Here is a 27,966-nt window from a genome sequence, read left to right as displayed (position 1 = left end):
AAGTTTCTTTTACAGTGATAAATCCTTGGATTTTCTTTAGTATGTTTTTGTTGCTTACACGGAATTATTTATTTATTTATTTTTTGAGACGGAGGGCAGTGGCACCATCTCACTGCAACCTCTGACTTCCCGGGTTCAAGTGATTCTCCTGGCTCAGCCTGCCAAGTAGCTGGGATTACAGGTACGCACCACCACGCCCCGGTACTTTTTGTAGTTTTAGTAGAGATAGAGTTACACTATGTTGGCCAGGCTGGTCTCAAACTCCTGACCTCGTGATCGGCATGCCTTCTCCTCTCAGGAGTGCTGGGATTACAGATAATGTGAACCATTGCCCTCGGCCCACAGAGTTTTTAATGTTCTAGAAATATGTTTATAAGTGGGATATAAATATTTATGGTTTTGTCTTATGACTTACAAAACCTTTATAATACTATCCATTTGCTCCTTTTTTCCCCAATAACCTTTTTATATTTTGCTATTTTTCTTTGCCAAATAGGAATTTGATTATATTTTTCAAGAAATTTTTTTGTTGATGCTTTCTGTTCATATCTTTTGTTCCCTTTTGTTTGAGTTTATTATGCCTTTTATTTTCAGTTTTCTGTGTGTGCATATGTAGAAGGCTTCCCACATTTGTATTTAATTTCTTTTTTTACAGTATATGTAATTAAAACCCCTCCTATCCTTCTTCCCTCTGTCCCCTTTCCTCCCTTTTTTTTTTTTTTTTGAGACAGCATCTCACTCTGTTGCCCAGGCTGGAGTACAACAGTGCACTCTCAGCTTACTGCAACCTGTGCAAATGAATCTCATGCCTGAGGCTCCTGAGTAGCTGGGATTATAGGTATATGCCATCACACCTGGCTAATTTTTATTTTTAATAGGAACAAGGTTTCACCATGTTGCCCAGGCTAGTCTGAAACTCCTGACCTCAGGTGATCCCAAAGGCTGTGTTTACAGGTGTGAGCCACCAGGCCTCTTATAGATATTTTTCTTGTTACCCCTGAATTATTAAAGTTTTTCCCTGTGTTCAAGTGTATATATTTATTTATTGGGCTGTATTGTTAGACTATTACATATTATGGCACTGTTTTCCTTAATATTAACACATGATGTATTTCAACACTGATGATCATTCCTAAAATATGTTTTTGTCTAATTTGGCTTTTTTTATTGTTGTTAATTTGGCTTTTTATCTTTTTCTACATGCTATAAAAATCATAAAATTAAAAAAAAAAAAAAACTAAAGAGCATGTAATGGTTTTAATTTTAATCTCTCCTTAACAAGCACATGTAAGGAGGATTTTTTTTTTTTTTAAGAGATGGAATCTTACTGTGTTTCCCAGGCTGGTCTTGAACTCTTGGGCTCAAGCAGTCCGAACACCTTGGCCTCCCATAGTGCTGGGATTATAGAAGTGAGCCACCCTGGCTGGCCACAAGCAAAATTTTAAACATAACCCATTGAGTGAGTATCATTCCCAGGTATGTTTTAATTCTTATCTATTTAAGAAATCTTTTTAAGTCTATTTCAGTTGTATTTTATGTTTTTTGTTTGCCAGTATTTCCTTTGCGCTCCCATCTCTTTTCCTGCTTTTTATTGTACCGAACAATTTTATTTCATCATATTTGTAAACAATGGCTTATAAATAAATTCTTTCTACTTATGTCTTTTCAGTTATTTTGTTTCCTTATTACTTGATTATAGGCAGTGGAAAAATAATTGGTATACTTAATTTCTTTTTAACTTCTATATGAAAATAGGGTTTGGTGGCCAGGGAAAAAAGGGAAGGTTAATGTTTACTTTGCTGTATGATTGAAACGATTTGTTAAGTGGAGTGGTAGATTAAAAAAAAAAAGATGAGTTTTTAAGATAAATAAGATATATTAAATTAAAAATATTTGAGGAAAGCTAAATAGAAGTTAAAAGCATTACAGCGATATCAAATGTTTGTAACACTGCCATATTATTAAATGTATTCTGAGTATTTTGATATGGAAGAAAGCTGGATTATGGAAAATCACGATAAAAGTTTTATAATGTGGTGCAAAATAGCTTGAGATTTTATTTCTATAGATGAAATGAAAATTATAAATTTGTTTAATCTTTCAAAAATCAGATTTAGTTGTAATGCTGTGTACTAAATATTTGAGTGAACAGAATGAATTAAATGGTAGATTCCATTTTGGCATGATTTTTCTAACAATTGTATGATAATACAGTAATGATATTTTCATTCAAGTGCACTTCCTGATAATAAAGATAATATATTTAAGGGCTTTGTCAGTTTTCTAAGAGGTGTTGCTAGTCTTGATATTCACATAATTCTCCTTTGGAAAAAAGTACCTTCTGTGCTTACTGGTGTCTTTTTCTTTCTACAGTTATTATTTCTACAGTTAATAATATAGTTAAAAATATAGACCTCTTTATATCTATATTTAAGCCAGTGGCCATGACTGTGATTAAATATTTGTTTTTCACTTTCACCAATTTTTTATACATTTATTGTAGGATTTACATTTTTTTTGTCTTACAGTATAATGACTTGGCATTTACTTTGTATTGTCATCATGGTGTACAGTATTTATCATTCAGACTGATTAACAAAGACAATGTGTGTTGAGTGGAAAGCAGTTATAGTTTATAAAGGGAGGGGTGTTTGCGTTTTTTAGTTGAGTGGTGGCCAGTTTTCCTTGTTTTTTTTTTTCTCTTTTTTATTTATTTATATTTTTATTTTTTGGGAGGAAGGGAGGAAGGCAGGAATGAAGGGAAGGAGGAAGGGAGGGAGGAAAGAAGGGATGAAGGAAGGAAGGAAGGGAGGAAGCGGGGAGGGAAAGAGGGAAGAGAAGGAAGGAAATCAAGCAACGAGAGAGACATTGCCGACCTGGATCTAGAGGTTTACAAGTTGATTTCTTTTTTTTTTTTGAGACAAGAAAACAAAAAAAAATGAGTAAAGAAGAGGAAGAAAGAGGAAGAGAAACAGGGAGGGTGAACGGAAATATTGCTTTATTCTGAAAAAAAAAATGGGTATGAATAATGGCCAATCAATGTTTCATCTAAGCCTATGAGTAGCTGTGGTGTGGTATTGACAAGAATGTATATTTTGTGTATTTGAAATGGAGAGCTCTATACATATTTATTAAGTTTACTTGTTCCGGATCTGAGTTCGAGTCCTTGATATCCTTATTAATTTTCTGTCTCATTGAATCTAAGTCTCTATGTATCTGGGTGTTAGGATCGTTAGCTCTTGTTGTTGCATTGATCCTTTTACCACTATATCTTTGTTGCTTTAAAATCTATTTTATCCGATACGAGAATTGCAACTCCTGCTTTTTTATTTATTTATTTTGGCTCTCCATTTGGTTGGTAAATCTTTCTCCATCCCTTTGTTTTGAGTCTTTGTGTATCCTTGCATGTGAAACAGGTCTGGATGTAACATGCCGTTGGGTTTTGGCTGTGTCTTTTGATTGGGGGATTTAGTCGATTTAAATTTAGGGTTACTGCCATTTGATGTTAACTGGCTATTTTATCCATTCGTTGATGTAAATTCTTTTTTATGTTGGTGCTCTTTACTTTTTGGTATATTTTTAGAAAGGCTAATACTGGTTGTTTCTTTCTGTATGTAATGCTTCTTTCAGAAGCTCTTGTAAAGCAGGCCTGGTGGTAATAAAATCTCTGAGTAGTTGCTTGTTCATAAAAGATTTTATTTTTCCTTCAGTTGTGAAGCTTAGTTTGGCTGGATATGAAATTCTGGGCTGAAAGTTCTGTTCTTTAAGTATGTTGAATATTGGCCCCCACTCTCTTCTGGCTTGGAGAGTTTCTGCTGAGAGATCTGCTGTTTAAGTCTGATAGGCTTGCCTTTGTGGGTAATCTGAACTTTCTCTCTGGCTGCCCTTAGTATCCTCTCCTTCGTTTCAACCCTGGTGAATCTAACGATTATGTGCCTTGGGGTTGCTCTTTTTGAGGAATATCTTTGTGGCGTTCTCTGTATTACCTGGGGTTGAATATTGACCTGCTTTGCTAGGTTAGGAAAATTTTCCTGAATAATATCCTGAGGGGTATTTTCCAGCTTGGATTCATTCTCTCCGTGGCATTCAGGTACACCTATCAAACGTACATTTGGTCTTTTCACATAGTCCCACATATCTTGGAGACTTTGCTCATTCCTTTTTATCCTTTTTTCTCTAATCTTGTCTTCTTCTTTTCTTTCATTAAGTTGGATTTTGACGTCTGATATCCTTTCTTCTGCTTGAACAATTCAAGTGTTTAAACCTGTGCAAACTTCTCGGAGTTCCTGTATTGTATTCTTCAGTTCCATTAATTCACTTATATTCCTCTCTAAGTTGTCTATTCTCAATAGGATTTCATCAAAGCTTTTTTCAAAGTTCTTAGTTTCTTTACATTGGGCTACAACCTGTTCTTTTTTTTTTTTTTTGAGACAGAGTCTCACTCTGTCACCAGGCGCTAGGCTAGAGTGTAGTGGCACAGTCTCGGCTCACTGCAACCTCCGCCTCCCGGGTTCAAGCAATTCTACTGCCTCAGCCTCTCAAGTAGCTGGGACTACAGGCGCACGCCACCACGCCCTGCTAATTTTTGTATTTTTAGTAGAGACGGGGTTTCACCATGTTGGCCAGGATGGTCTAGATCTCTTGACCTGGTGATCCGCCCGCCTCGGCCTCCCAAAGTGCTGGGATTATAGGCTTGAGCCACCACGCCTGGCCCAACATGTTCTTTTAACTCACGGAAGTTACTTATTATCCATTTCCTGAAGCGTGATTCTGTTATTGGGATGCAGTCGTTCTCCATTAAGCCTTGTTCCATTGTTGATGTGGAACTGTGATCATCTTTAGAGGGAGAGGCATTCTGATTTTGAGTATTCTCAGCCTTTTTACGCTGGTTTCTTCCCATCATTGTAAATTTATCCTCCTGTTGTCTTTGAAATTATGAACTTTCAGTTTAGGTCTCTTGAGTGGACGTCCAAGTTGTTAGTTCCCAGGGATGGAACAGCGGAGTTAAGACTGATGGTGCTTTTCTGCCCAGGATTCTCCTGTCTGGCTTCCTTCTTGTGTCCGTAATAGGCTACTCTGCCTTCCCGGGTCTCCAAACCTCAGTCAGAAGGGGAACCAGTCTCGTTTACTCTGCCGAGTGGTGGCCAGTTTTTCTCATGCACCTATCTTGTTAAACTATTCTTTTAAACATACAATGTAGATATTTAAAGAATGAGATTTAAAAATATATAAAAACAAAAGTTTTGATTTTTGTGTTCATTTTTAGGACTTTTGCTTTCCTCTTTTACCATAAAACTGTTGAGACTAAGATAATGAACACTTAGACAGTGTAGACTAAATGAAGATACTGCAAAACAACTGAAACTAGACAATAAGGTGTTAAAAGATTTAAAAATAAGTATTTGAAATTTACATGATACATAAAATGGAATGAAGCCCAAGATTATGATGGAGAGTACTAAGACAAACAATAGACTTGGCTATTTGACACCATAGATGAAAGATCTTTTGCCATTTTACTACCAGTGTGCCCTTGCAGAGATTTCTTTTTTTTTTTTTTTTAATTTTTTATTGGATTTTAGGTTTTGGGGTACATGAGCAGAGCATGTAAGACAGTTGCGTAGGAACACACATGGCAGTGTGCTTCTCTTTCCTTCTCCCCTTCACCCACATTTGGCATTTCTCCCCAAGCTATCCCTCCCCACCTCCCCCTCCCACTGGCCCTCCCCTTTTCCCCCCAATAGACCCCAGTGTTTAGTACTCCCCTTTCTGTGTCCATGTGTTCTCATTTTTCATCACCCGCCTATGAGTGAGAATATGCGGTGTTTCATTTTCTGTTCTTGTGTCAGTTTGCTGAGCTTGACGTTCTCCAGATTCATCCATGTCCCTACAAACGACACAAACTCATCATTTCTGATTGCTGCATAATATTCCATGGTGTATATGTGCCACATTTTTCCAATCCAGTCTATTATCAATGGGCATTTGGGTTGATTCCAGGTCTTTGCTATTGTAAACAGTGCTGCAATGAACATTCGTGTACATGTGTCCTTATAGTAGAACGATTTATAGTCTTTTGGATATATACCCAGTAATGGGATTGCTGGGTCAAATGGAATTTCTATTTCTAAGGCCTTGAGGAATCGCCACACTGTCTTCCACAATGGTTGAACTAATTTACACTCCCACCAACAGTGTAAAAGTGTTCCTTTTTCTCCACATCCTCTCCAGCATCTGTTGTCTCCAGATTTTTTAATGATCGCCATTCTAACTGGCGTGAGATGGTATCTCAATGTGGTTTTGATTTGCATCTCTCTGATGACCAGTGACGATGAGCATTTTTTCATATGATTGTTGGCCTCATATATGTCTTCTTTCGTAAAGTGTCTGTTCATATCCTTTGCCCACTTTTGAATGGGCTTGTTTGTTTTTTTCCTGTAAATCCGTTTGAGTTCTTTGTAAATTCTGGATATCAGCCCTTTGTCAGATGGGTAAACTGCAAAAATTTTTTCCCATTCTGTTGGTTGCCGATCCACTCTAGTGACTGTTTCTTTTGCCGTGCAGAAGCTGTGGAGTTTGATTAGGTCCCATTTGTCTATTTTGGCTTTTGTTGCCAATGCTTTTGGTGTTTTGTTCATAAAGTCCTTGCCTACTCCTATGTCCTGGATAGTTTTGCCTAGATTTCCTTCTAGGGTTTTTATGGTGCCAGGTCTTATGTTTAAGTCTTTAATCCATCTGCAGAGATTTCTTAGCATTTTAAGCGTCAATTTTGTTACTTGGCAAATTGGGCTGATTATATTTACGAGAGAGGGTGAATTAAATGATGTAGTTTATGCAAAGGGCTTAACAGATTTTTGCACCTAACAGATTACTTATTAAATGACACCTTAAAAATGGGGAAAGTTAGAATAAATTAAAACAAACATGGATATGAGTTAAAAAGGCTTTCAGCTTTTATTTCTGACAGTTAAAGAAGCCTATAGGTCAGGCTAACATCCAGTGCTTTGAAGTAAATGTAATGGAACAGTCTAAGATCTTTCTCATAAATTCACATATTAAACGTAAGAAGACCTAAATTAAAGCGTAGATAAGAAGTAGAAGAGTTGATATTTTAAAGATTCTATTTCCAAATTGATCAGTATAGATTGATGTAGTTTCAATAAAAATCCAATGGGTTGCTTAAAAAATTTAAATATATGGTAGGTAAATACAAATAAAACAATAGATCCCATAACAATATAAAACACACATTACATCAGTGAGATTAAACTTGATAAAAAGATGTATGCAGTGCACAAGCACGCGTTTCAGAAAAAACAAATTAGATATAAGTGGTTTTTTTTTTTCAGTATGGGGATTAGAAGTTATTCTTATTTGTTTCTTCTTTTGAGACAGGGTCTTAATCTTAGGCTGGTGTTCAGTAGCCAAGCAATTGCTTACTGCAAGCTCAAACTCCTAGGCTCAAGTAGTCCTCTCTCTTCATCCTCGTTGGTAGTTGGGACTACAGGATCATGCCACCATACCCAGCTAATTTTTTTTTTTTAAGTTGAGAAAGAGTTTCACTGCATTGCTCAAGTTGGTCTTGAACTCCTGGCCTCAAGCAGTCCTTTTTTCTTTGTCTCCCAAAATTCTGAGATTTTAAGTGTGAGCCACAATGCACAGCCAATTTTTTTTTTTTTTTTTTTTTTTCGGATACAGAGTCTTGTTTTGTTGCCCAGGCTAGAGTGCAATGACAAGATTATGGCTCACTGCAGCCTCAACCTCTTGGGCTCAAGCAGTTCTCCGGTCTCAGCCCCCTAAGTAGCTGTGACCACAGGCACCCACAATCACGATTGGCTAATTTTTGTATTTTTTGTAAAGATGGGGTCTCACCATCTTGCCCAGGCTGCCCAGGCTGGTTTTAAATTCCTGGGTTCAAGCATTCCACCTGTCTCAGCCTCCCAGAGTGTTATGATTACTGGAGTGAGCCACAGAACCCAATCTGGCCAAAAAAATTAAGTTTATGGCACTTACTAGTTTTTTGAGGAAATAGGCATTCTCACATTAGTTACGAAAGGTAATAAATTTTTAGGAGTCTTTGTTGGGATTATTTTAGCAATATTGCTAGCTGTGATGGTTCACACCTGTAATCGCAGCACTTGGATTCCCTCCTTTGAACCTTGGAGTTGAAGACCAGCCTGGTCAACCTAGTGAGACCTCCCACCCCCCCACCACCCCCCACCCCCCGTCTACAAAAAAATACAAAAATTAGCCAGGCATGTTGGTAAGTGCCGGTAGCCTCAGCTACTTTGGAGACTGAGATAAGAGGATTGCTTGAGTGTGGGAGGTAGAGGCACTAGTGAGTTACGATCACACCACTGTACTCCATCCTGGGTGAAAGAGCAAGACCTTATCTCAAAAAAAAAAACCACAAAACCTGTGTGTGTGTGCACGCATGTGTGTGTGTGTGTGTGTTTGTAGAATACTTTTCTATTTTATACTGGTTTATTCCTCCTTTATTGGTTTAGAAGCTACTAGGTGTTTTGTTTTCTCATCTGCAACTAGGATGCCTGCAACTGCAGACATGCACCATCATATTCGGCTAATTTTGCAGTTTTTTAATGAAGATAGTGTCTTGCTGTCACCCAGGCTGGAGTGCAGTGGTGTGATCATAGCTCACCATAGCCATGACCTTTCAGGCTTAAGACATCCTCCACTGCCTCAACCTCTGGAGTAGCTGGAATCACAGGTACACCACCACACCCAGTTAATTTTTAAATTATTTATTTTTAATTTTTTTTTCTTCTTTTTTTTTTTAAAGACAGGGGTTCTCCATGTTGGCCAGGCTCGTCTCAAACTCCTGACCTCAGATGATCTGCCTGCCTCAGCCTCCCAAAGTACTGTGATTACAGGCATGAGCCACCATGCCTGGCTTTTTAAAGTTTTTCTAGAGAAGGTATCTCACTATTTGCCCAGACTTGTCTGGAACTCCTGGTCTCCAGTGATCCGCCTCCATTAGCCTCCCAGAATGCTGAGATTACAGAATTAAGTGACTGCACCTGGCCTAAGCTATATTTTAGACTGGATGCCCTTGATTATTCTTATTTGTCTTCCAATTCAGCTGATCTCTAAGCTTGAATCTTCCTGCAAAGTCATGGAAAATTACTGTTAAATCATGGGTGCTTATCTTTTACCTTTATTTATCAAAACTGCAGTAATATATTATGTTTAAGAGTTTGGGATATTTCTGGTTGTGGGAAGAAATTGGTAGCTGTAACCCAAGAAAGCTTACTAATATAAAGGTGTGGTCAACTTTACATTGAAGTGCAAAAAAATGCCCTTTTGCCTCTGTCAGTTTTCACCATGATAAAATAGGACAATAACCAGTCAAATATGTTGCTGAAGAATGATTGCTCACTGTAGTAAAGATTGTATTGGTGGGCAGCCCTTATCATAGGCTGAAGTATGTAGTAGGGAAAGTATGTGACAAAAAGTTAGAGCTAACCCTCTTTCATTTAAGACTTGAATTAGTAGCTGTTATGCTAGAGTCCTAGAATGTAACAATTAGTGATTGGTTTCTCACTTATTTGCGTTCTTTTTCTCCTTTTCATTGCTTGTTTCAGAATGATTAAATCAGAATTTAGTTGTGTGTCACCCATGTCTGGTTATGTAAATGGTAAACTGTCATCACATCCCTGATGCACTGATACCAACATTTTCCTGCATTTATAAATATTTGTAACTATCAGCAGTTATTGACCCTGCTAATGACAATTTTTAAGACCTTCACATTTTTAAGACCTCATCTTCTGGAAAACTCTAGGATGTTCAATGTCAGGTTAAGCACATAAAGATTGTTTGAAAAATGACATGCTGTCCATGTAAGTTGCAAAGTTGAGTAATAACAGCAAATTAGTCTTTTGTGGTAGCTTGAGTTAATAATAAGATATTCCCTGAACACTGAAGAACTGCTTCTTAGTAAAGGACTGATCAAAAGCAGTGCTTTCAGAAGATTCATCTGGCTGCAGATTGTAGGAATGCCTTGTTAGTTGACGTTACAAGACTCCCTTCTTATAAAATGGTTACTTGTGATCTGTTTTCCAAGTCTTACAAAGGCCATTTTCATTACCAGGGGTCAGGAAATACAAAGCTTAGAATGAATGGTGATAATGGGAATACAAGCAAGGCAAGGATGACATAGAAATAGTGGAGAAAAAATTGATAAGATCCAGGAAACCAACTGTCAGAGAAGGAGGAAAAGGCCATGGTGATTGTGCTAGGGGAAAGCTGGGTCTTAATTTATGAAGATATTTCAGGAAACAGATGGAAATGTTATCTCCTTCTGAGTGTTTGGATTTGGGGGAACATCTTCATGCAAGTGGTCATTAAAAACTGTGGAAATAAATGAGAAAGTAGTAGAGAAAAAAAATGAATGTGGAACTTTGGGCCTATAGTAGCCATCAGTTAAGAAGGTGAGAGGAAAACCAGGATATTATATAAAGAGGAAGGAGCAAGTTTCAAAATTAAAGGAACTGATCATCTGTCATAGTCTTAACAGAAAAGCTAAGGAAGATGAATATCTAAATCGGGAACGTTATTCTACCAGTTGATCTTTTATTAGAGCTAACGAAATTGCCGTTTTTGGAAAAATCAGAAGGTCGCTTCAAGAACCCAACAGATCACGTATATTGCATTATTAATTAATTACCTTAATTTCATGTGTTTTTCTTTATGCTGAGAAGATTAGTTTGCATTTATCCTTTTATAATTATATTTTTTAAAAAGAGGAAGAATTAATACAGCCAGAGGTAGTTTGGGTTGAGGGAGCATGACAGCTTATTTAGAGCAGTTAAGGTACCTTTTCTGTTTCTTTGTGGTTGACAAAATATTAATGTAGTCATTACAGCCTTTTTATTTGAAGTAGTTTGAATGTCATAAAACAGACTTTAAGTAGATCGGTCTCAGAGTTGGCACATTGGAAATTTATTTGTTTCTCACTTGCATATTGCCTTATCATAGTTTAATATTTGAAAATTGACACACATAAGTGACCATAGTATATGCCAAAAATAGAGCAAGGGAGCTGGACCTAGTGGCATGTGCTAGGAGTCCTAGCTGCTTGGGAGGCTGAGGTAAGAGGATTACTTGAGTCTAGGAGTTTGAGGCTGCAGTAAGCTATGATCATGCTATTGCACTCCAGTCTGGGTGACAGGGTGAGACCCTGTCAAGGCAAGGAAAGTGGGAGGCATTTTAAAATACACAGAAATCTGAAGAGTGCTTATAATTATTAGGAATTTTAAGTTTTTATCATTTTGTTAATTTACTAGTAGGAAGATTGGAGACTACATTAAATATAGAGTTGTAATAGAATCTTGCAACAGAAATCTACAAAATGTGTTAAAATTAAGACTTAAAGAATCATGGGGTCCAGACACAAAAACACTCTTGTAGTCCCAGAACTTATGAGGGTAAGGTGGGAGAACTGCTTAAACTCAAGAGTTCGACACCAGCCTGGGCAACATAGTGAGACTTTGTCTCTCAAAAAAGTATTTTAAAAATTACCCAGGTTCAGTGGCACACGCCTGTAGTCCCAGCTAATTGGGCTTAGGGGAAAGCATTGCTTGAGCCTATGAAGTGGAGGCTGCAGTGAACTGTGCCAATCATAGTCTAGTCTGAATGACAGACAGAGACGCTTTTTACCAAAAAAAAAAAAGTCATGAGAGCTACTGATAGAAGGCAAGAGGGAGTCATCTGGTGTGTAAGAAAAGTTCTGTATCTTAATTAAATAATACAAATACAAGCTAATGCTTATGTAAGAATTTGTTATGCTGAATACTTAAGCATTGTACATTGTATGTAGGATGATAACTGAACTTTTAAGAAACCTAAAAAAGCTGGCTATGGTGGCCTGTAGTTCCACCTACTTAGTAGGCTGAGAGGAAAGAATGACTTGAGCCCTGGAAGTAATTCTAGGCTAGTGTGAGGAACATAGCAAGACCCAATATCTTAAAAAAAAAATTATTTTTTAAACCAGAAACACTGTCAGCCTGTTTGATTTGATTTACCTGCCCTTTCTTGTTCTGTTACAGCACATGTATCACTGAAATCAATTTGTTCCCTTTAATTTTACATTGATAGGTTATTGAAAAATAATTTGAGAATTTCAGACATATGATTATGATGACACATTATGATCATATCACATCATTTTAATATGTGATATAAAAATTAATGTTTGGTATACTTTATTCCCTGGTTTAGGAGCTGTGACTAATGAGAATTAAAGGCCATGGATGAAGATGAATTTGAATTGCAGCCACAAGAGCCAAACTCATTTTTTGATGGAATAGGTATAACTATTTCTTGGGTTGTTTCACCTCCCATCTGCCGGATTTGGAATTACTTATCAAAATTGCAGAATCTGATATTAATTCATACTTAAGTACTTAGGTCCATACTTAGATCCTATCAGAATCTCATAATGTTGTTAGTTAAACCATCAGTATCAAAATCTTATTACTATCCTTCAGTTACTCTAATTTTTCCTGTTATGTTACTAGATCCTGTTAGTTCTCCCTTTAAAATGCTTTCTATTTGTATTTTCTATTTCTTCAGTGATAAATTTCAACACATTTACTAATCTAAAACAAGACAAATTTACCTCAGTTCTGTAGGTCAGAAATGTGACTCAACCAAGTTCTCTGTGTAGAGTTACACAAGGATAAAATCAAAGTGTTGTTCACACGTGATGGCTTATATCTGTAATCCCAGTGCTTTGGATAGCTGAATTGTGAGGATTGCTTGAGGTCAGGAATTAGAGACCATCCTGGGCTCTGGGCAACACAATGAAAACCTGTCTCTAAAAAAAAAAAAAAATTAATTAATTAATTAATTAATTAGCTGAGCATGGTGGTGCATATACTTCTAGTTTTAGCTGTTCTGGAGGCTGAGGTAGGAGGATTGCACAACTGCCCTGCAGCCTCGATAACAGAGCTAGACAGTGTCTTAAAAAAATATATCAAGAAACAAGTTATCTGCAGGGCTAGATGCTCTTAAAAATATCCGTACTTTTGGCTAATTTAGTTTCTTTTTGTTGTACAATGGAGGGGCTCTTTGTTGTTTCCTACAGTTAATCAGCCATGGCCATTTTTTGCTTCTGTAGCTTGCCTGCATTTCTTCTCATGCTTTGCATGGTGGTTTCCTCAAGCAACAGTGAGTGGAGTCTCCCTCATGCTTTGATCTTTCTGACCTTCCTTTCTATCACATACATCTCCTTGAAGAACTTTTGCCATGTCATGTAACATATTTTTATAAGATTTACAGGGATTAGGGTATGGATGGACATCTTTGTGAAACCATTTTGTCTGCATGCTACTTCTCAAATATTTATGTCTCTGTCAAATAACATCCACTCTCTCTTAATGTTCCCAGCCGCCCCCCCGCCCCAAAAAAATCTTAGCTGAAATTAATCCTCTCAGAAGTCTTAAATGTCATTTAAATCAGAAGTTTATGATTCTCTTCTGATAGCAGTCATTAAGAGCAACTGGTGGGACACAATTTTTCTTTTATCCATTGGCCAGTAAAGCCAGAGAAGCACGTTACCTGCTTCACAACGTACAATTACAGGAAACTTTGGGATATTTGTGTGCAAACAGGATAAAATAAAAGATAAGAAAGAAATTTTGTCTAAAGAAATTTTGAAATGCAGCCAGACAAACTTCCATTAGATTTCGAGACCTGGAAATAACCCTTTGTGGCCTGTGGCTCTGCCCTTTAAGTCTTCCTTGCTGTTTTCTTCAAAGATAGCAGGTGTTTGCAGCTGAATAGTTTTATTTCCTGCTTCCTGCCTATGGATTTCTGGCATGCAACAATCTTCTTTATATTAATTCTGTGTCCTTTTCAGGTTAAGCTACCAGTGCTTCTTTTGAAATAAATTTTGTGCGTGTCATCAGCATTTATTGTATTAGGCAAGAGGCTCATATGTTTTTTTCTGAGATGATCCTATGTCTATTTTTGACTTCTGCTAAAATGGATGAAGTCCAATAGCCTTATGTTTCTTAGAAGCACTGAAGTAAGTCATACTCTTAATTGCTTCAAAAAGACTTAATTCTCTGACCTTTTGATCTTTCCTTTTTTTCTCTCTCCACTTCCTTTCCTTTTTATTTCTACTCCACTTCCTTTCCTTTTTCTACCTTATCTTATCTTGTCTTCCCTTCCCTTTCCTTCTCTTTCTTTACCTGGCCTTGCCTTACTTTACCTTATCCTTTGTCTTTTCATTTCCCTTCCTCATTTTCTTTTACCTTGGCCATTCCTTTCCTTTCCTTTTTACTTAACTTTTGCTTTTCTTGTTTAATGATCTGGAGCCTGAAGGAAACTTTTGTTCTTTCTGAGGTTTCATGGAGTTGAGAATCACATACTGTTTTTTTTTTTCTCTCTCTCTCTCTCAATCAGCAGTCCACACCCTTTTTGGCACCAGGGACTGGTTTCAGGGAAGACAGTTTTTCCATGGACCTGGGAGTAGAGGGGTTTGGAAAATATTTACCAGATAAATCAAGTGCAATACTTTGTGCAGTTTATTTCTATTATTATTACATGTAATATATAATAAAATAATTATAGAGCTCACCATAATGTAGAATCAATGGGAGCCCTGAGTTTGTTTTCCTGAAACTGTGCCATCCCTTCTGTGGATGATGGGAGACAGTGGCAGATCATCAGGCATTATATTCTCATAAGGAGCACAAAATATATATCTCTTGCATGTGCAGTTTACAGTATGGTTTTTACTCCTATGAGAATGTAATGCTGCTGCTTCTGGCCCGATAGGAGGCAAGAACTCAGGCTGTAAATACAGATGAGGGTTTGCTATGACAAGAAATCTTGATTTAACCTCCCCTTTCACTCTTCAGATAGACTGAAAACTTCTCATTTGTCATGTTCTGCTACCTTTTTGTTCAATAAAACTTCCTTAATAAATTTTCCAACAATTCATTTTCCTCACTGAATTTTCCTCTATAAGCAGTAAGAAGATACAAGACCATATCTCCAACACTTTGCTAAAATCTTCTGAGCTAAAGACTTCATTGTTACAAGTTGTGCTTTTTGTGTAACCCAGGGATACAATTTTGCTTGGTGATCTTCCTTTTTATGTAACAAAGATCTGTCTTCCTATAGTTACCAAAATCACTTTTAAGCCCTCACAAGCAGTGTTATTAAACTGGATTTCTACTAGCAGTGTTACATGACTTAGTTATTCTCTGAATCCATGTAGCATTTCTCTGCCTTGATCTCTTCTCCCTCTGGATTCTCACTGGCAGAGTTGTTACTGTTTTGTATTTGTTGTTGTTGTTTTTGAGATAGGGTCTCATTGTATCACCAGGGTTAGAGGGCAGTGGTATGATTATGGCTGCTCACTGCAGCCTCAACCTCCTGGACTCAAATGATCCACCCACTTCAGCCTTTTGGGTAACTGGAACTACTGACACACACCAATGTGCCTGGTGAATATATATATATATATATAATTCTTGGTAGAGACAAGGTTTTGCTGTGTTGCTCAGGCTGATCTTAAACTCCTTAGCTTAAGCTATCCTCCCATCTCAGGCTCCCAAAATGTAGCCATTACAAGCATAAGCGACTGTGCCTGGCCTGTTACTATAAACATTCATATTTTTACTACTGGTTTATTTAAGGAAATCTGGGCTTTTGCCTGCTCAGCTAAGCTTTTGATTCCTTAAAAAAAATTTTTTTTTTCATTTCCCATAGAGCTGGAATTTCTCTTCATTCTTGTAAGAAATTTTATAGCCTGCACTTATCCAATTGCAAAGCCACTTTACATTTTTCAGTATTTGTATAAAAGCAGCTATCCACTTCTTGGCACCAAAACGGAAATTATTTGCTACTCCAAAGAAAATTACTACTGACTCAGCAATTCCTCCAGAATGGATCCTGTCCTAATTTTTGTAACCTTTTCACATAATTACAAAAGGAGCCTCTGTATCAGGCAGATGCATCCTTACCTCATTTCTGAAACTGCAAAAAGAAAATCATACTTAAACAAGAAGGGGAAAAAGTATTCTCAATTTCGTATTGCTCATGATTCTAAGTATATAATACTGTAAACTAATTGTACTAGATTTTATTTTTTCTATTTTGTACTCTTGTAAGTTAAAATTTTAATTATTTTTGTTAACTGAATTTTAAATGAACATTGCCATTAACAACCTGAAATTCCCTAACACTGGATCAAAAGAATATCCTAAATTGCTTAGAAAACACACACACACACACACACGCACAATTTAGAAAGTTTATTTAAAATTCTTTATGTTTCTTGTTAAAGTTAATTACTATTGCGAACATATGGCAATGTTCATTTAAAATCCAGTTAATAAAATCAGTATTTTTTTAGAGTAATCTTGCCACATTCAAGCCCAAGTCACTGGTTAAACAGTAGATTGAAGGGCTATATTACATTTTTGTCTTGATTGTTAATACTTGAAATGGTAAAATGGCTTCCATTTTTATATATATAATAATGAAACATCTGATTACATTTTTTCAGGACACTTATCATGCATTCCCATTTGATCCTGATAGTTCTGTGAGGTATGCATGACATACTACTGTCCTCATTTTACTTATGAGGAAACTAAATTCCGAGGTTAAATGACTTGTCCAAGATCACAAAACTAATAAGTATCTAAACCTTGCCCTCTGATTTAGACCACTGAACGGTGCTCTTGCCACTAAATGCTTTCAAATTTATGTCTGTGGAATGGAGATGACACTGTTCTTTTGCTTAGTGTGTCTTATTACTAACATAGACAACAAATGAGTAGAAAGCATTTTTTTAAATTTTTTTTGAGACGGAGTTTCGCTCTTGTTACCCAGGCTGCAGTGCAGTGGCGTGATTTCGGCTCACTGCAACCTCTGCCTCCTGGGTTCAGGCAGTTCTCCTGCCTCAGCCTCCCAAGTAACTGGGATTACAGGCGCACACCACCATGCCCAGCTAATTTTTTGTATTTTTAGTAGAGAAGGGGTTTCAGCATGTTGACCAGGATGGTCTCAATCTCTTGACCTTGTGATCCACCCGCCTAGGCCTCCCAAAGTTCTGGGATTACAGGCTTGAGCTACTGTGCCCAGCCTTTTTTTTTTTTTTTTTTTTTTAAGGATAATCAAATGAAGTAGTGGGAGTGGAGAAGGAAAAAAAGTCTTAACTGCTTGTGATATGTGAATAGCTTGTAATATGTCTTCTATGTTTGCCTTTCTCTATATACTAGTAGCCATAATGACTGATTTATTTTATATTTCATTATATTTTTGTTAAAGATGTATGAAGTATCTTCCCATTTGTGGTGTTCATGTAGAATAATATTTACTGAGCATCATATCCTATGCCAGTTGTGTGATCTTGGTTAAGTGATTTGATCTCGGTGGCCTTAACCGGCTCTCACCCTTCTACCTTCATTGCTTAACTAGAAAATATTTTTCTAAATTCTTGGGATTTGGGGTTAATGGGGACACAAGGAGGATAGATGGAGCTAGAATACCCTGGCAAAGTTAGAGCAGGCCCCACTCCAACCACCCCTGCCCTTCACTACCCAGTGCAGTCCAGCTGCACTTTTATTCATTTTATCCATAGAGACTTCTCAACCTAATGTCTTTCCTCACACACTTTTATTTCTCTTTTAATTTCTACCCAGATTCTTTTGTCTTAGATTCAAAGAATGACTTTCTTATTACCAAAGTTATATTGGATATTGGTGGAATATTGCACCAGGGCAAAGTGGAAAGATTATAAACGCTGAAAGAGAAAAAAGAAAGGGTAAAAAAAAAATATGTGGTATAATTAAAAAATGAAAAGTAATGTGTTGAGAAAGGAGATAGTGAAAGAAGGAAAAGAAAAGAAGAAAACATTTAAATATAACAAAGAAATGGTATATGTGTTTTCTGAATTTGTTACTTGTTTAACTTATATAAAAATCTCTTAAAGAATTTATTTTAGTGGCCTAGGAATTTTTTTATAATGATGGTTTAAAATGTGTTTCTTGAAGAGTTTTCTTCTGTTATTGCCCCAAGCGTGTTTTTTTTTTTTTCTTCTTTTTAGTATTACTTTTCTTGTTAGTTTATTAGGGTTGAGGAAAATAAGTTTTCATCTTAAAAATTTCTATTTGTTAAATGAACCAAAAATATATTCATTCTCTGTTTATTTATTGTCTTAATATTTGAGGAACACTAAGGACATAGTCTATTTTCCCAGTAGAAATTAAATAAAAACTGTATTTAGTCATGCGTACTTATCTGAGTTTTGTAATTTTTATTTTTATTTTTTAAGGAGCCGGTGCTACACACATGGATGGTGATCAAATTGTTGTGGAAGTACAAGAAACGGTTTTTGTTTCTAATATTGTAGATTCAGATGTAACTGTGCATAACTTTGTTCCTGATGACCCAGACTCAGTTGTAATCCAAGATGTTATTGAAGATGTTGTCATAGAAGATGTTCAGTGTTCAGATATCTTAGAAGAAACAGATGTATCTGAAAATGTTATCATTCCTGAGCAAGTGCTGGACTCAGATGTAACTGAAGAAGTTTCTGTGTCACACTGCACAGTCCCAGATGATGTTTTAGCTTCTGACATTACTTCATCCTCAGTGTCTATGCCAGAACATGTTTTAACAAGTGAATCCATGCATGTATGTGACATTGGACATGTTGAACATGTGGTACGTGATAATGTAGTGGAAGCAGAAATTATTACTGATCCTCTGACCAGTGACGTAGTTTCAGAAGAAGTATTGATAGCAGACTGTGCCCCTGAAACGATCACAGATGCTGGGATCTCAGTGGACCAGCGAGATGATGACAAAGGCAACTGTGAGGACTACCTAATGATTTCGTGTAAGTCATGGGGTATAATATTTTTAGCAATGTTTTTGAAACATGTATTTTCTAACATAAATAATGCTAAAATTTTATTGACTTAAACGTCTGCAAAATTAAAAGAGAAATTATAAACCTGAATGCATTTTTACTTAGTTTGAATCCCAGAGGATAAACCAAAATTAAGTGACATGGTACAGCGTAAAGAGTTATTTCTATATTAAGATAAAATACAAGATGAGAAAAATAAAGGATGAAAATAACAGATTTGAGCCTTATGAAATCATAAAAAGTATGATTGTTCTGTTACCTTCAGATTTGCCCCTGAGACTTGGAGTTTTTTTTTTTTAAGTGTTTTTATCATTTCACTTCCCTCTTTTTTCTACCTTATTGTCCTTTTTCAAAAGAATGATTTTTTTGTTGTTTAATTCATTATTGGCTTTGGAGTTAAATCTGGTGAATTCCTGGAAATACATTGGTCATGCTAAACAATTTATTTATGTTTCAAATTGATTTCAAATTTTATATCATACTGGTTTTGTGTTCTGCTGTCTGATCTTTATGGGTTGCTGGCTTTCTTGATTGTGACTTTGTCATCCAGAACATGACTGGACATAGCTTTGTTTATGCAGTAGATGCTATAGTCCTTCTGTTCCTAGAATCCCTGACTTGGTGTCTCTAATATTTTTAACTTCAGTATCTAGGTATATTTTCTGCATTAGTAAGGTTATAAATTACAGAATCATTGTGTCATTTACCTGCTGACTTAAATAATTTAGTTATCCTAATTGACAAGTTCACTACTGGGGTCTTTGGAATGAAATTTTATAGTGTAGGTTTAGTTTAGAGCATTCCCATTAACATTAAATACCACCCACATTCCTCCCCCGGTGTCTTTGAGCATAGCACAGCAAGAGAGTTGTGCAGGCATTTTCATGGTTGCAGGGAGAGTAATTACTTCTTACATTATCTAGTATACTATTATGGCCTAGTTTTCTGATCATGATAATTTTCTACTTCTGTCTGAACCTGCTTAATAATTTTCAAGAGCCAGGCCAGGCACAGTGGCTCACGCCTGTAATCCTAGCACTTTGGGATGCTGAGACGGGTGAATCACGAGGTCAGGAGATCAAGACTACCCTGGATAACACTGTGAAAACCCCATCTCTACTAAAAATACAAAAATTTAGCTGGGCATGGTGGCATATGCCTATAATCCCAGCTACTTGGGAGGCTGTTGCAGGAGACTCCCTTGAAACCAGGAGGCAGATGTTGCTGTAAGCTGAGATTGCACCACTGCACTCCAGTCTGAGTGACAGAGCGAGACTGTCTCAAAATAATAATAATTTTCAAAAGCCTGATTCAGGTGATTTAATAAACATTTATTTCTCTGTGTAAAAACTATAAGGGTTTAAATATTTCATATTAATAATTTACAGTTTTTGACCTTGAGCTTATAATCTGATGTGCAAGAAAAAAGGGGGAGTAAGGTGGTATTTAGCTCTTTGAAAAGCAATAAGAAGTATTTTTATATGCTGAATTTATCTAGCTATTTCAATTTTTTTCTAGTTCTTGTTTCTTCCAGAAAAGATGATTATCTCCTCTAATGCTGCATTCGTACTGAAAAGTCCTGTGGGGTAGGGATATGGAAACATTTAGAGTTGACAGGTTTTTCATAAAGTGTATAGGGGAAGTGTGGTCTGATTTTATATTAACATAGAGAAGATTGAGATGCTGTGCTTGACAGTAAGCTTTAATGCTTTCCATAATATCATAAGAGATTAGTTATTTAACACATAGATTAAAGGAGGTAAAACAGTATTTAAAAGAACACTTTACAATTAAAAATATGTTATTGGATCTAAGAACCTGTTAATTTTTATGTCTTTAGTGGCAGGTTTTTCTCCTCTGAAAATCTCATTTAAAATGATGACATAGTCCTCTATGGTATTATGTAGTATATCTGCACAATAGTGCTCATTGTTATAAGTACCATTGAGATCAATGTGACCTCTTTATACAGTCTTTACAATATACATGTTACGTTGGCTTTTAAGTTGATTATATCTTAAGGACAGGTTCCCCTGAAGCTGTGCATATTTGTTGTAAATATTTGTTGAGTGAACATTTACATGAACTTTATAGCTGAACATTTGTGGATATCATCCAAAAACCATCTAGTTTAGTTGTTTTAGCAATCCACCTGGTGTTTCTTTGGTCATAATTCAGTTAAACATTCAGTAAAAATGTTTTACAATGAATAATGTTTTAAAAATGTTTTACAATGAATAAATGAAGCCCAAGCCTTATATGTAAAGCAGTAAAACTATGGATCAATACAATTTGATGATTTGTTTCATGATTCTAGTGGCTATTAGAGCAGGATAGGACTGGTAAAATATTTGTTTGCTGTACTTATTTTATATTTTTTCTATATTTATATACATTGCATATATTATTCTGTTCTGTGACTACTTACTGGATATGTATGTATCTTACATTTTAAGCTACCTACTACTTTTGCTTTGTATCAAATGCTAAATTTGGCAAAACAGTATCAAATGCTAGAATTTAAAAATTTATGTCTATAAGGAATGATTTCTGAAAAGTGTAACAAAATACTTTAAGGAGATTTTTTTCTTTTAAGTTTTGATAAACTTTTGAAACACTTTTTTTTATAAGATTAAAACTAAATGACTTATGTAGGAACTCTCAAACATATTTAGATAACTCTAAGGCAATGTGCAGTATTTCAGAGGAGATAAGGTAATCAAAGAAGATAGAACTTCTAACTGTTGGAATTTAGAAAAGAAGCTGAAGGGAGAAATAATATTATCAAGGTAAAAGACACTATAGAAGCAGCAATAAAATAAATCTGGATAAACATGACTGAGACCTTCTGATTGAGCTTTAGAAGATTGCCAAATGAAATGGTGAAAAAAACAAACATAAAAATGACTATGAACAGGATCAGCAGACATGAGAAACAGAAGACAAAACTGATATGCAGAAAATAAGAAAACAGTTAATGTGATAGAAAATTATGGGAGAAACCTTTCCCGAAATTAGAATGATTCGAGTACATTAATGAAAATGACAGGGTAAAGAACATTGAAGAAAAAAATTTTTTTTTGGAGACGGAGTTTCGCTCTCGTTACCCAGGCTGGAGGGCAATGGCGTGATCTCGGCGCACTGCATCCTCTGCCTCCTGGGTTCAGGCAGTTCTCCTGCCTCAGCCTCCTGAGTAGCTGGGATTACAGGCACGCGCCACTGTGCCCAGCTAATTTTTTGTATTTTTAGTAGAGACGGGGTTTCGCCATGTTGACCAGGATGGTCTTGATCTCTTTACCTCGTCATCCATCTTCCTCGGCCTCCCAAAGTGCTGGGATTACAGGTGTGAGCCACCACTCCCGGTGAAAAATCTTTTATAAAAATACTGAGTACTGTGGTTTAAAAAAATGATCAGAATAACATTTTTGAGCACTCTGAAAACTAAATGATTGTAGCAATAGAGAGAATACTGGATATTAGCAAGAATAGTGAGGATATAAACAGTTATTTTGCTCTGTTTATATCCACTCCTCTGAAGCTGTATGTGTTAGCCTTAAAAACCAACATCTGACAAATATTAAAAATAAACAAGCACTCAGGGAAGATATAGTGGCTCGTGCCTATAATTCTAGTGCTTTGGGAGGCTTAGTCAGGAGGATCATGTGGGGCCAGAAGTTTGAGACCATCCGGTCAAAAGAGTGAGACCTGTCTTTACAAAAATTAAATTATCCGAGCAGGTGGCATACACCTGTAGTCCCAGCTACTTGAGGCTGAGGTGGGGGGATCCTTTGAGCTCAGGAGATCAAGATTGCAGTGACTTATGATTATGCCACTGTACTTCAACCTGGGTTACAGAGCAATACCCTGACTCAAAATTATTATTATTATTATTTTTGAGACAGAGTCTCAAAATCCACTGGACTACAGTAATATGACCTTGGCTCACTGCAGCCTCTGCCTTCTAGGTTCAAGTGATTCCTGTGCCTCAACCTCCCAAGTAGCTGGGACTACAGATGTTGCACCATCACCCCTCGCTAATTTTTTGTTTGTTCATTCTTGTATTTGTATTTTTGGTAGAGGCAGGGTTTCTCCATGTTGGCCTGGCTGGTCTCTTAACTCCTTGAGTGGCCTCAAGTGATCCACTCGAATTGGCCTCCCAAAGTGATGGAATAACAGGCATGAGCCACCACATCCAATACCCCACTTAGTAGACTATTTACTTAAACTCTGAACTTTCATAGTATGATCAGCCTTCTCCTTTGGGTTGTTGGTTGAAAATTTCAGAGACAGCTGTTGAACATCACTGGTTTTTGAGGCAATACATACAGTTAGGGCAAACAATAAAGATCCTGAAACTTAAAAGGAATGAAAAGTCCAGTAGTAGAATGAAAAGTCTAATGGACTTTAAATAGCTGGGAGATGTTCCTGATAATCTTAAATATGATAATGCCCGGTCTGCGGCCCTGCAGAAGAAAACCTTGGCAAGGCCTTAGGCCCACACCTTGTCTTCAAGGTCTGCCCAAATAAGAAGTAAAAACCAGTGTAGGCCACGCACAGCGGCTCGTGCCTGTAATCCTAGCAGTTTGGGAGCCCGCAGCAGGCAGATCATGAGTTCAACAAATCGAGATCATCCTGGAAACCCTGTCTCTACTAAAAATAGAAAAAAATTAGCTGGGTGTGGTGGCATGCGCCTGTGGTCCCAGCAACTCAAGAGGCTGAGGCAGAAGAATCACTTGAACCTAGAAGGTGGAGGTTGCAGTGGGCTGAGATTGTACCACTGAACTGCAGCCTGGTGACAGAGCAAGACTCCGTCTCAAAAAAAAAAAAAAAAAAAACCAGTGTATAAACAGACTGAATCAATATTTCAGTCTGCATGTGGAGCCAAAAGTTGCTGGTTCTGCACATCTCTGTCAAGTCATAAGCCAAATACTTACCTAACTAGATAGACTTTTAAATTGCATACACTTACAGGATTAGTTTAGAAAAGTGAGAGGACTGTTTACTAAGTAACAGTAAACAGTCATAACAAACATTAGGGAAAGGAAGAATCTGTTACAGTTGCCCCATTGTATTATTTAAAATGTTCAGTTTTCAGTAACAACAAAAAATGAGACCGGTACAACACTAAAAAAAAGCACAGCCTATACACAATAAAAAGCACAGCCCACAGAAATTCATTCTAAGGAAATCCAGACACAGTACTTACTAACACAGCTCATAGATCAGTTATTTTACATTGTTCAAAGGGCTAAATAAAGGAAGTTGTGTGTAAATAAATAAAGTATGAGAATGACGTTTCATTAAGTGGAGAATATCAATAAGCAGAAATTAAAAAGAACTAAAAAGAAGCTCTGAGCCTGCAAATTATAATAACTGAAATGAAGATTTCACCAGAGTGACTCAAAAATAGATTTAAACAGTTAGAAGAAAGAATCAGCAAACTTGAAGGTATTTCAATTGAGATTATCCAATGTGAGGAGAAAGAAAAACTAATGAACAAAACCGAACGTAGCCATATATAATCTATGAAAGCCATGAATCCAGTAGACCAGTACATACTGTACCAGATGTGGGAGGGAAGAAAGAAATTGGCTTAAAGAATAGTTTAATAATAGCTGCAAGTGACACAAATTTGATGAAAAACTGTAATCTACAGTCCTAACAAGTGTGGTGAATTACAAGGGATCCACGTCTAGACACAAAACATATTATGTTGTCAAAGACAGATAAATTTTTTAAAGCAGTAAGGTAGAAGTCACTTCTCACATACAAGTTATCCTTTCTGAAAATGAATAGCTATTTTCTCATTACAAAACATGGAGGATAGAAGGCAATGGCATTACAGATCCAACATGTTGAAAGAAAAGACTTTCAATCAAGAACTTGAAATTCAACAAAACCAAGCTTTCAGTATGAAGGCAAAATTAAAATACTTAAAGACAATCAGAATAGCAGCAGTAATCCTCCTTATGTAATACTGCCATAAGAAGAGACATACAGATCTGTGGAATAGAATGGAGAGTACAAAAATAAAACCACACATCTGTATGGCCCATTGATTTTTCACATGGGCGCCAAGACAGTTTAGTGTAACAAAGTATATAGTCTTCTCAGCAGGATGGTACTGAAGTAACTGGATGTCTCCATCCAAAAGATTGAAATTGTTTCCTTTCTTCAAAATGTACACAAAAATTAACTCCAAACAGATCATAGAGCTAAATGAGAAAGCGAAAACTACAAAAGAAAAGCCCGAATGACATACCACTTTGCATCTGCTATGGATGGGTATTAAAGAAAAGGGAAACAAGTTATTTCCAAGCATGAGAAGATTTTGGAATAAGCAGAAATTGCTGATGTTGTACAGCCACTGTGGAAAAGTTTGGCACTTCCTGGAAAAGCCGAATGTACATAGGATTGCCATATGACCCAGATACTGTCTTCTGCGTACACCCAAGAGAACAGAAAACATATGTCCACAGAAGAGTTTATATATTATACAAATATTCATAGTATCATTAGTCCTAATAACCAAAGAGTAGCAACAACTTTAATATCTATCAGCTGATTAATTGGCAAAATTTGGTATCTCTGTGCAATGAAATATTATTTGACAATACAAAGTAGTGAAGCACTGATGAATGCCATAGCATGGATGAACTTTGAAAACATTGTATTGAAGTGCAAGAAATGTGTGCATTGTTTAGAATAGGTATATATGTATAAAGTCAAAAAGTATGTTAATTGTTGCCTAGTGTTGGTGGACAGTGGTGTAGGAATAGAGTAGTAAAGTAGCTAAAGGGATTTCTTGTGAGGGTGATAGGAATTTTATGCAATTAGTGTTGAGGCTTGCACAACTCTGTGAATTTGCACAGCTCTATTGGAAACCCACTGAATTGTACTCTTTACATACTGTGCAACAGTGGCATGTGAATTACCTCTTAGTGTCCCCCCCAAAAATTGGAATCTTTTGAGAAATTCGTTGTCTTCTAAGATATTGAAAGACTGGTGTTATATAAAACACCAGTTATAAAACTGATGTTTTTCTCCCCGCCCTCTACTCCCTTGCTCATGCTGGAGTGCAGTGGCACAACCTTGGCTCACTGCAACCTCTGCCTTCTGGGTTCAAGCAGTTTTTCTGTCTCAGCCTCCCAAGTAGCTGGGACTACAGGTGTCCACTGCCACACCTGGCTAATTTTTGTATTTTCAGTAGAGATGGGGTTTCACCGTTTTTGTTAGGCTGGTCTCAAACTCCTGACCTCAGATGATCCACCCGCCTGTCTCTGAAAGTGCTGGGATTACAGGCATGAGCCACCACACCTGGCCAAAGCAGACTATTAATAATGATCATTATGTTAGTGAACTTAAAGATCAAGAATTACATAGTCACCCACATCAAAATACTCAATGCTATGCACAGTGCAACAAAGCCTAAAGTTACTGAGGAAATTGTAGCTTAAGAATTTTATACCCAGACAATTTTTTATAGGTGAACATTTTCAAATATCCAGGATTTTAGAAATTTTAGCACCTATGTGTGATGGAGTTGCTACTTGATAATTAAGCAAAAGATGAATTAGTAGAAAGAGTCAAGAATGGAGAAGTGATAAAATAAATGAGTTATGATTTTTGAATTAATGTGAAATTGGAGAAAACATTTGTGCAAATTAAGGTGTGTAGCATGATAAATGTGTACAAAATAGTAACTGAAATATTTGCCATGGCACAATTTGTAAATATGTTCATGTTTTCACCTTTTATCTCAGGTGACAGTAGAATACCTTTACAATATGATTCCTACCTATCATTTTTTAACATATTTTTCTTAGAAGAGTATTGTTAAATCTTTTGTCTTAATAGACATTTGACTGGTCATCACTCATATAAAACAAATTGAATGTTAGATAGTTACTAAGGCTAGACAGTATTATCAATGCACCAAATAGAGATTCCTTTCCCTCATGAGAATGGACTCTTAGTATGGGTGTGCATACATAAAATTACTTAAATGTATATTAGAATATATCTTGGGAAAGTAATAGAGCTTAATCAAAGGGATTTTGGGTTTCAGAGTTGATCAGGGATGCCTTGCTGGAAGGATGACACTTTGTCATAGACTTTAGTTTGAATTGTGTCATAGACTTTAAAAAGGAAATGTATGTATTAATCTTACTTCAGTCAAGAGGACAGTGAGAATTTGTGTCAAATGCTGCAATTTAGGCAAGTTAAATGAGGATCAGAATTTGTCGTTTATGACATCTTCACTGAACAGATTCATTGAAATCATGGGCAAAAACTTGATTGAAGTATTAAATAAATTTAAAGAAATAAAGTGAAATGAGAATCACTGGAGATACGAAACAGTTGTTTGCAGGACAAATAGGATCAAGAGAAGATGGAAATTTTGTTGCTTTAGTGTTGTTTCAAGAGAAAAAGCCTATTTGTTTCATGATGGGAATGTTCTTGTAGAGGGTGATTAAGTTAAAATGATGTTCTAAGAAATAACTTTTAAAAAAAACAAAAGAGAAGGTATAATATAGTGCTATGTGGAGGCATCGGTTTTAAATAGAAAGGAGCATAGCTTGACTATGGTAATGTGCAGGAAATACAAAGTTAGTGAATTAGTTGTTAATAGGAGGACAGATGTGGCAATCAGTGGGTGTTTTTCTGTTTTTAGTTCTTGGTAAGGTGAGAAATAAGATCAATAGGCAGGTAGTATTGGAATTTTAAGAAAAATATGGGAAATAGCATCTACTCAAGATTCATATTTATATATTTAAAGATGGCACTGTCTACATCATGCTGTTTGTTTGTTTTCTATCTAGGCTTAGATGTAGATGCTGACACAAAATTATATCAGCCTTGTTTGTGGTTTTGCCAGCCAAGTATTATGAAATGAGACAGGGGCATAGGAATTGAAAAAATATGCAAGAGAACAGTTAGAATGACCAGTCATGAATTAACCTGTTTTGCTTATTGTTCAACTTGTTATAAAATTTTTGTTTAAAAATAACTAAATTTAATTTTAAAATGTGTTTGTCCCTTTTCTGTTC

General features: G+C 36.3%; 1 protein-coding gene across 14 annotated transcripts in view; it reads left to right on the top strand.

The window, feature by feature from the left end:
• ZFY (zinc finger protein Y-linked) overlaps nt 1–27,966 on the top strand; it is a 65,197-nt gene that overhangs the window by 13,670 nt on the left and 23,561 nt on the right. For 13 of the 14 annotated variants that reach the window (XM_054251614.2, XM_035289933.2, XM_035289926.2 and 10 more), the window contains 2 exons: nt 12,241–12,329; nt 18,317–18,883. In XM_054251614.2, the coding sequence (XP_054107589.1) occupies nt 12,269–12,329; nt 18,317–18,883 (628 nt within the window). In that variant the 5' untranslated portion in view covers nt 12,241–12,268. The remainder of the gene's footprint in view (nt 1–12,240; nt 12,330–18,316; nt 18,884–27,966) is intronic. The other variant, XM_078364470.1, reaches the window with a different exon arrangement.

Source organism: Callithrix jacchus, chromosome Y (assembly GCF_049354715.1).
Source record: "Callithrix jacchus isolate 240 chromosome Y, calJac240_pri, whole genome shotgun sequence".
Lineage (NCBI taxonomy): Eukaryota > Metazoa > Chordata > Mammalia > Primates > Cebidae > Callithrix > Callithrix jacchus.
The sequence above is the reverse complement of the archived record's forward strand: the minus strand, read 5'-3'. Positions and strand labels throughout refer to the sequence as shown.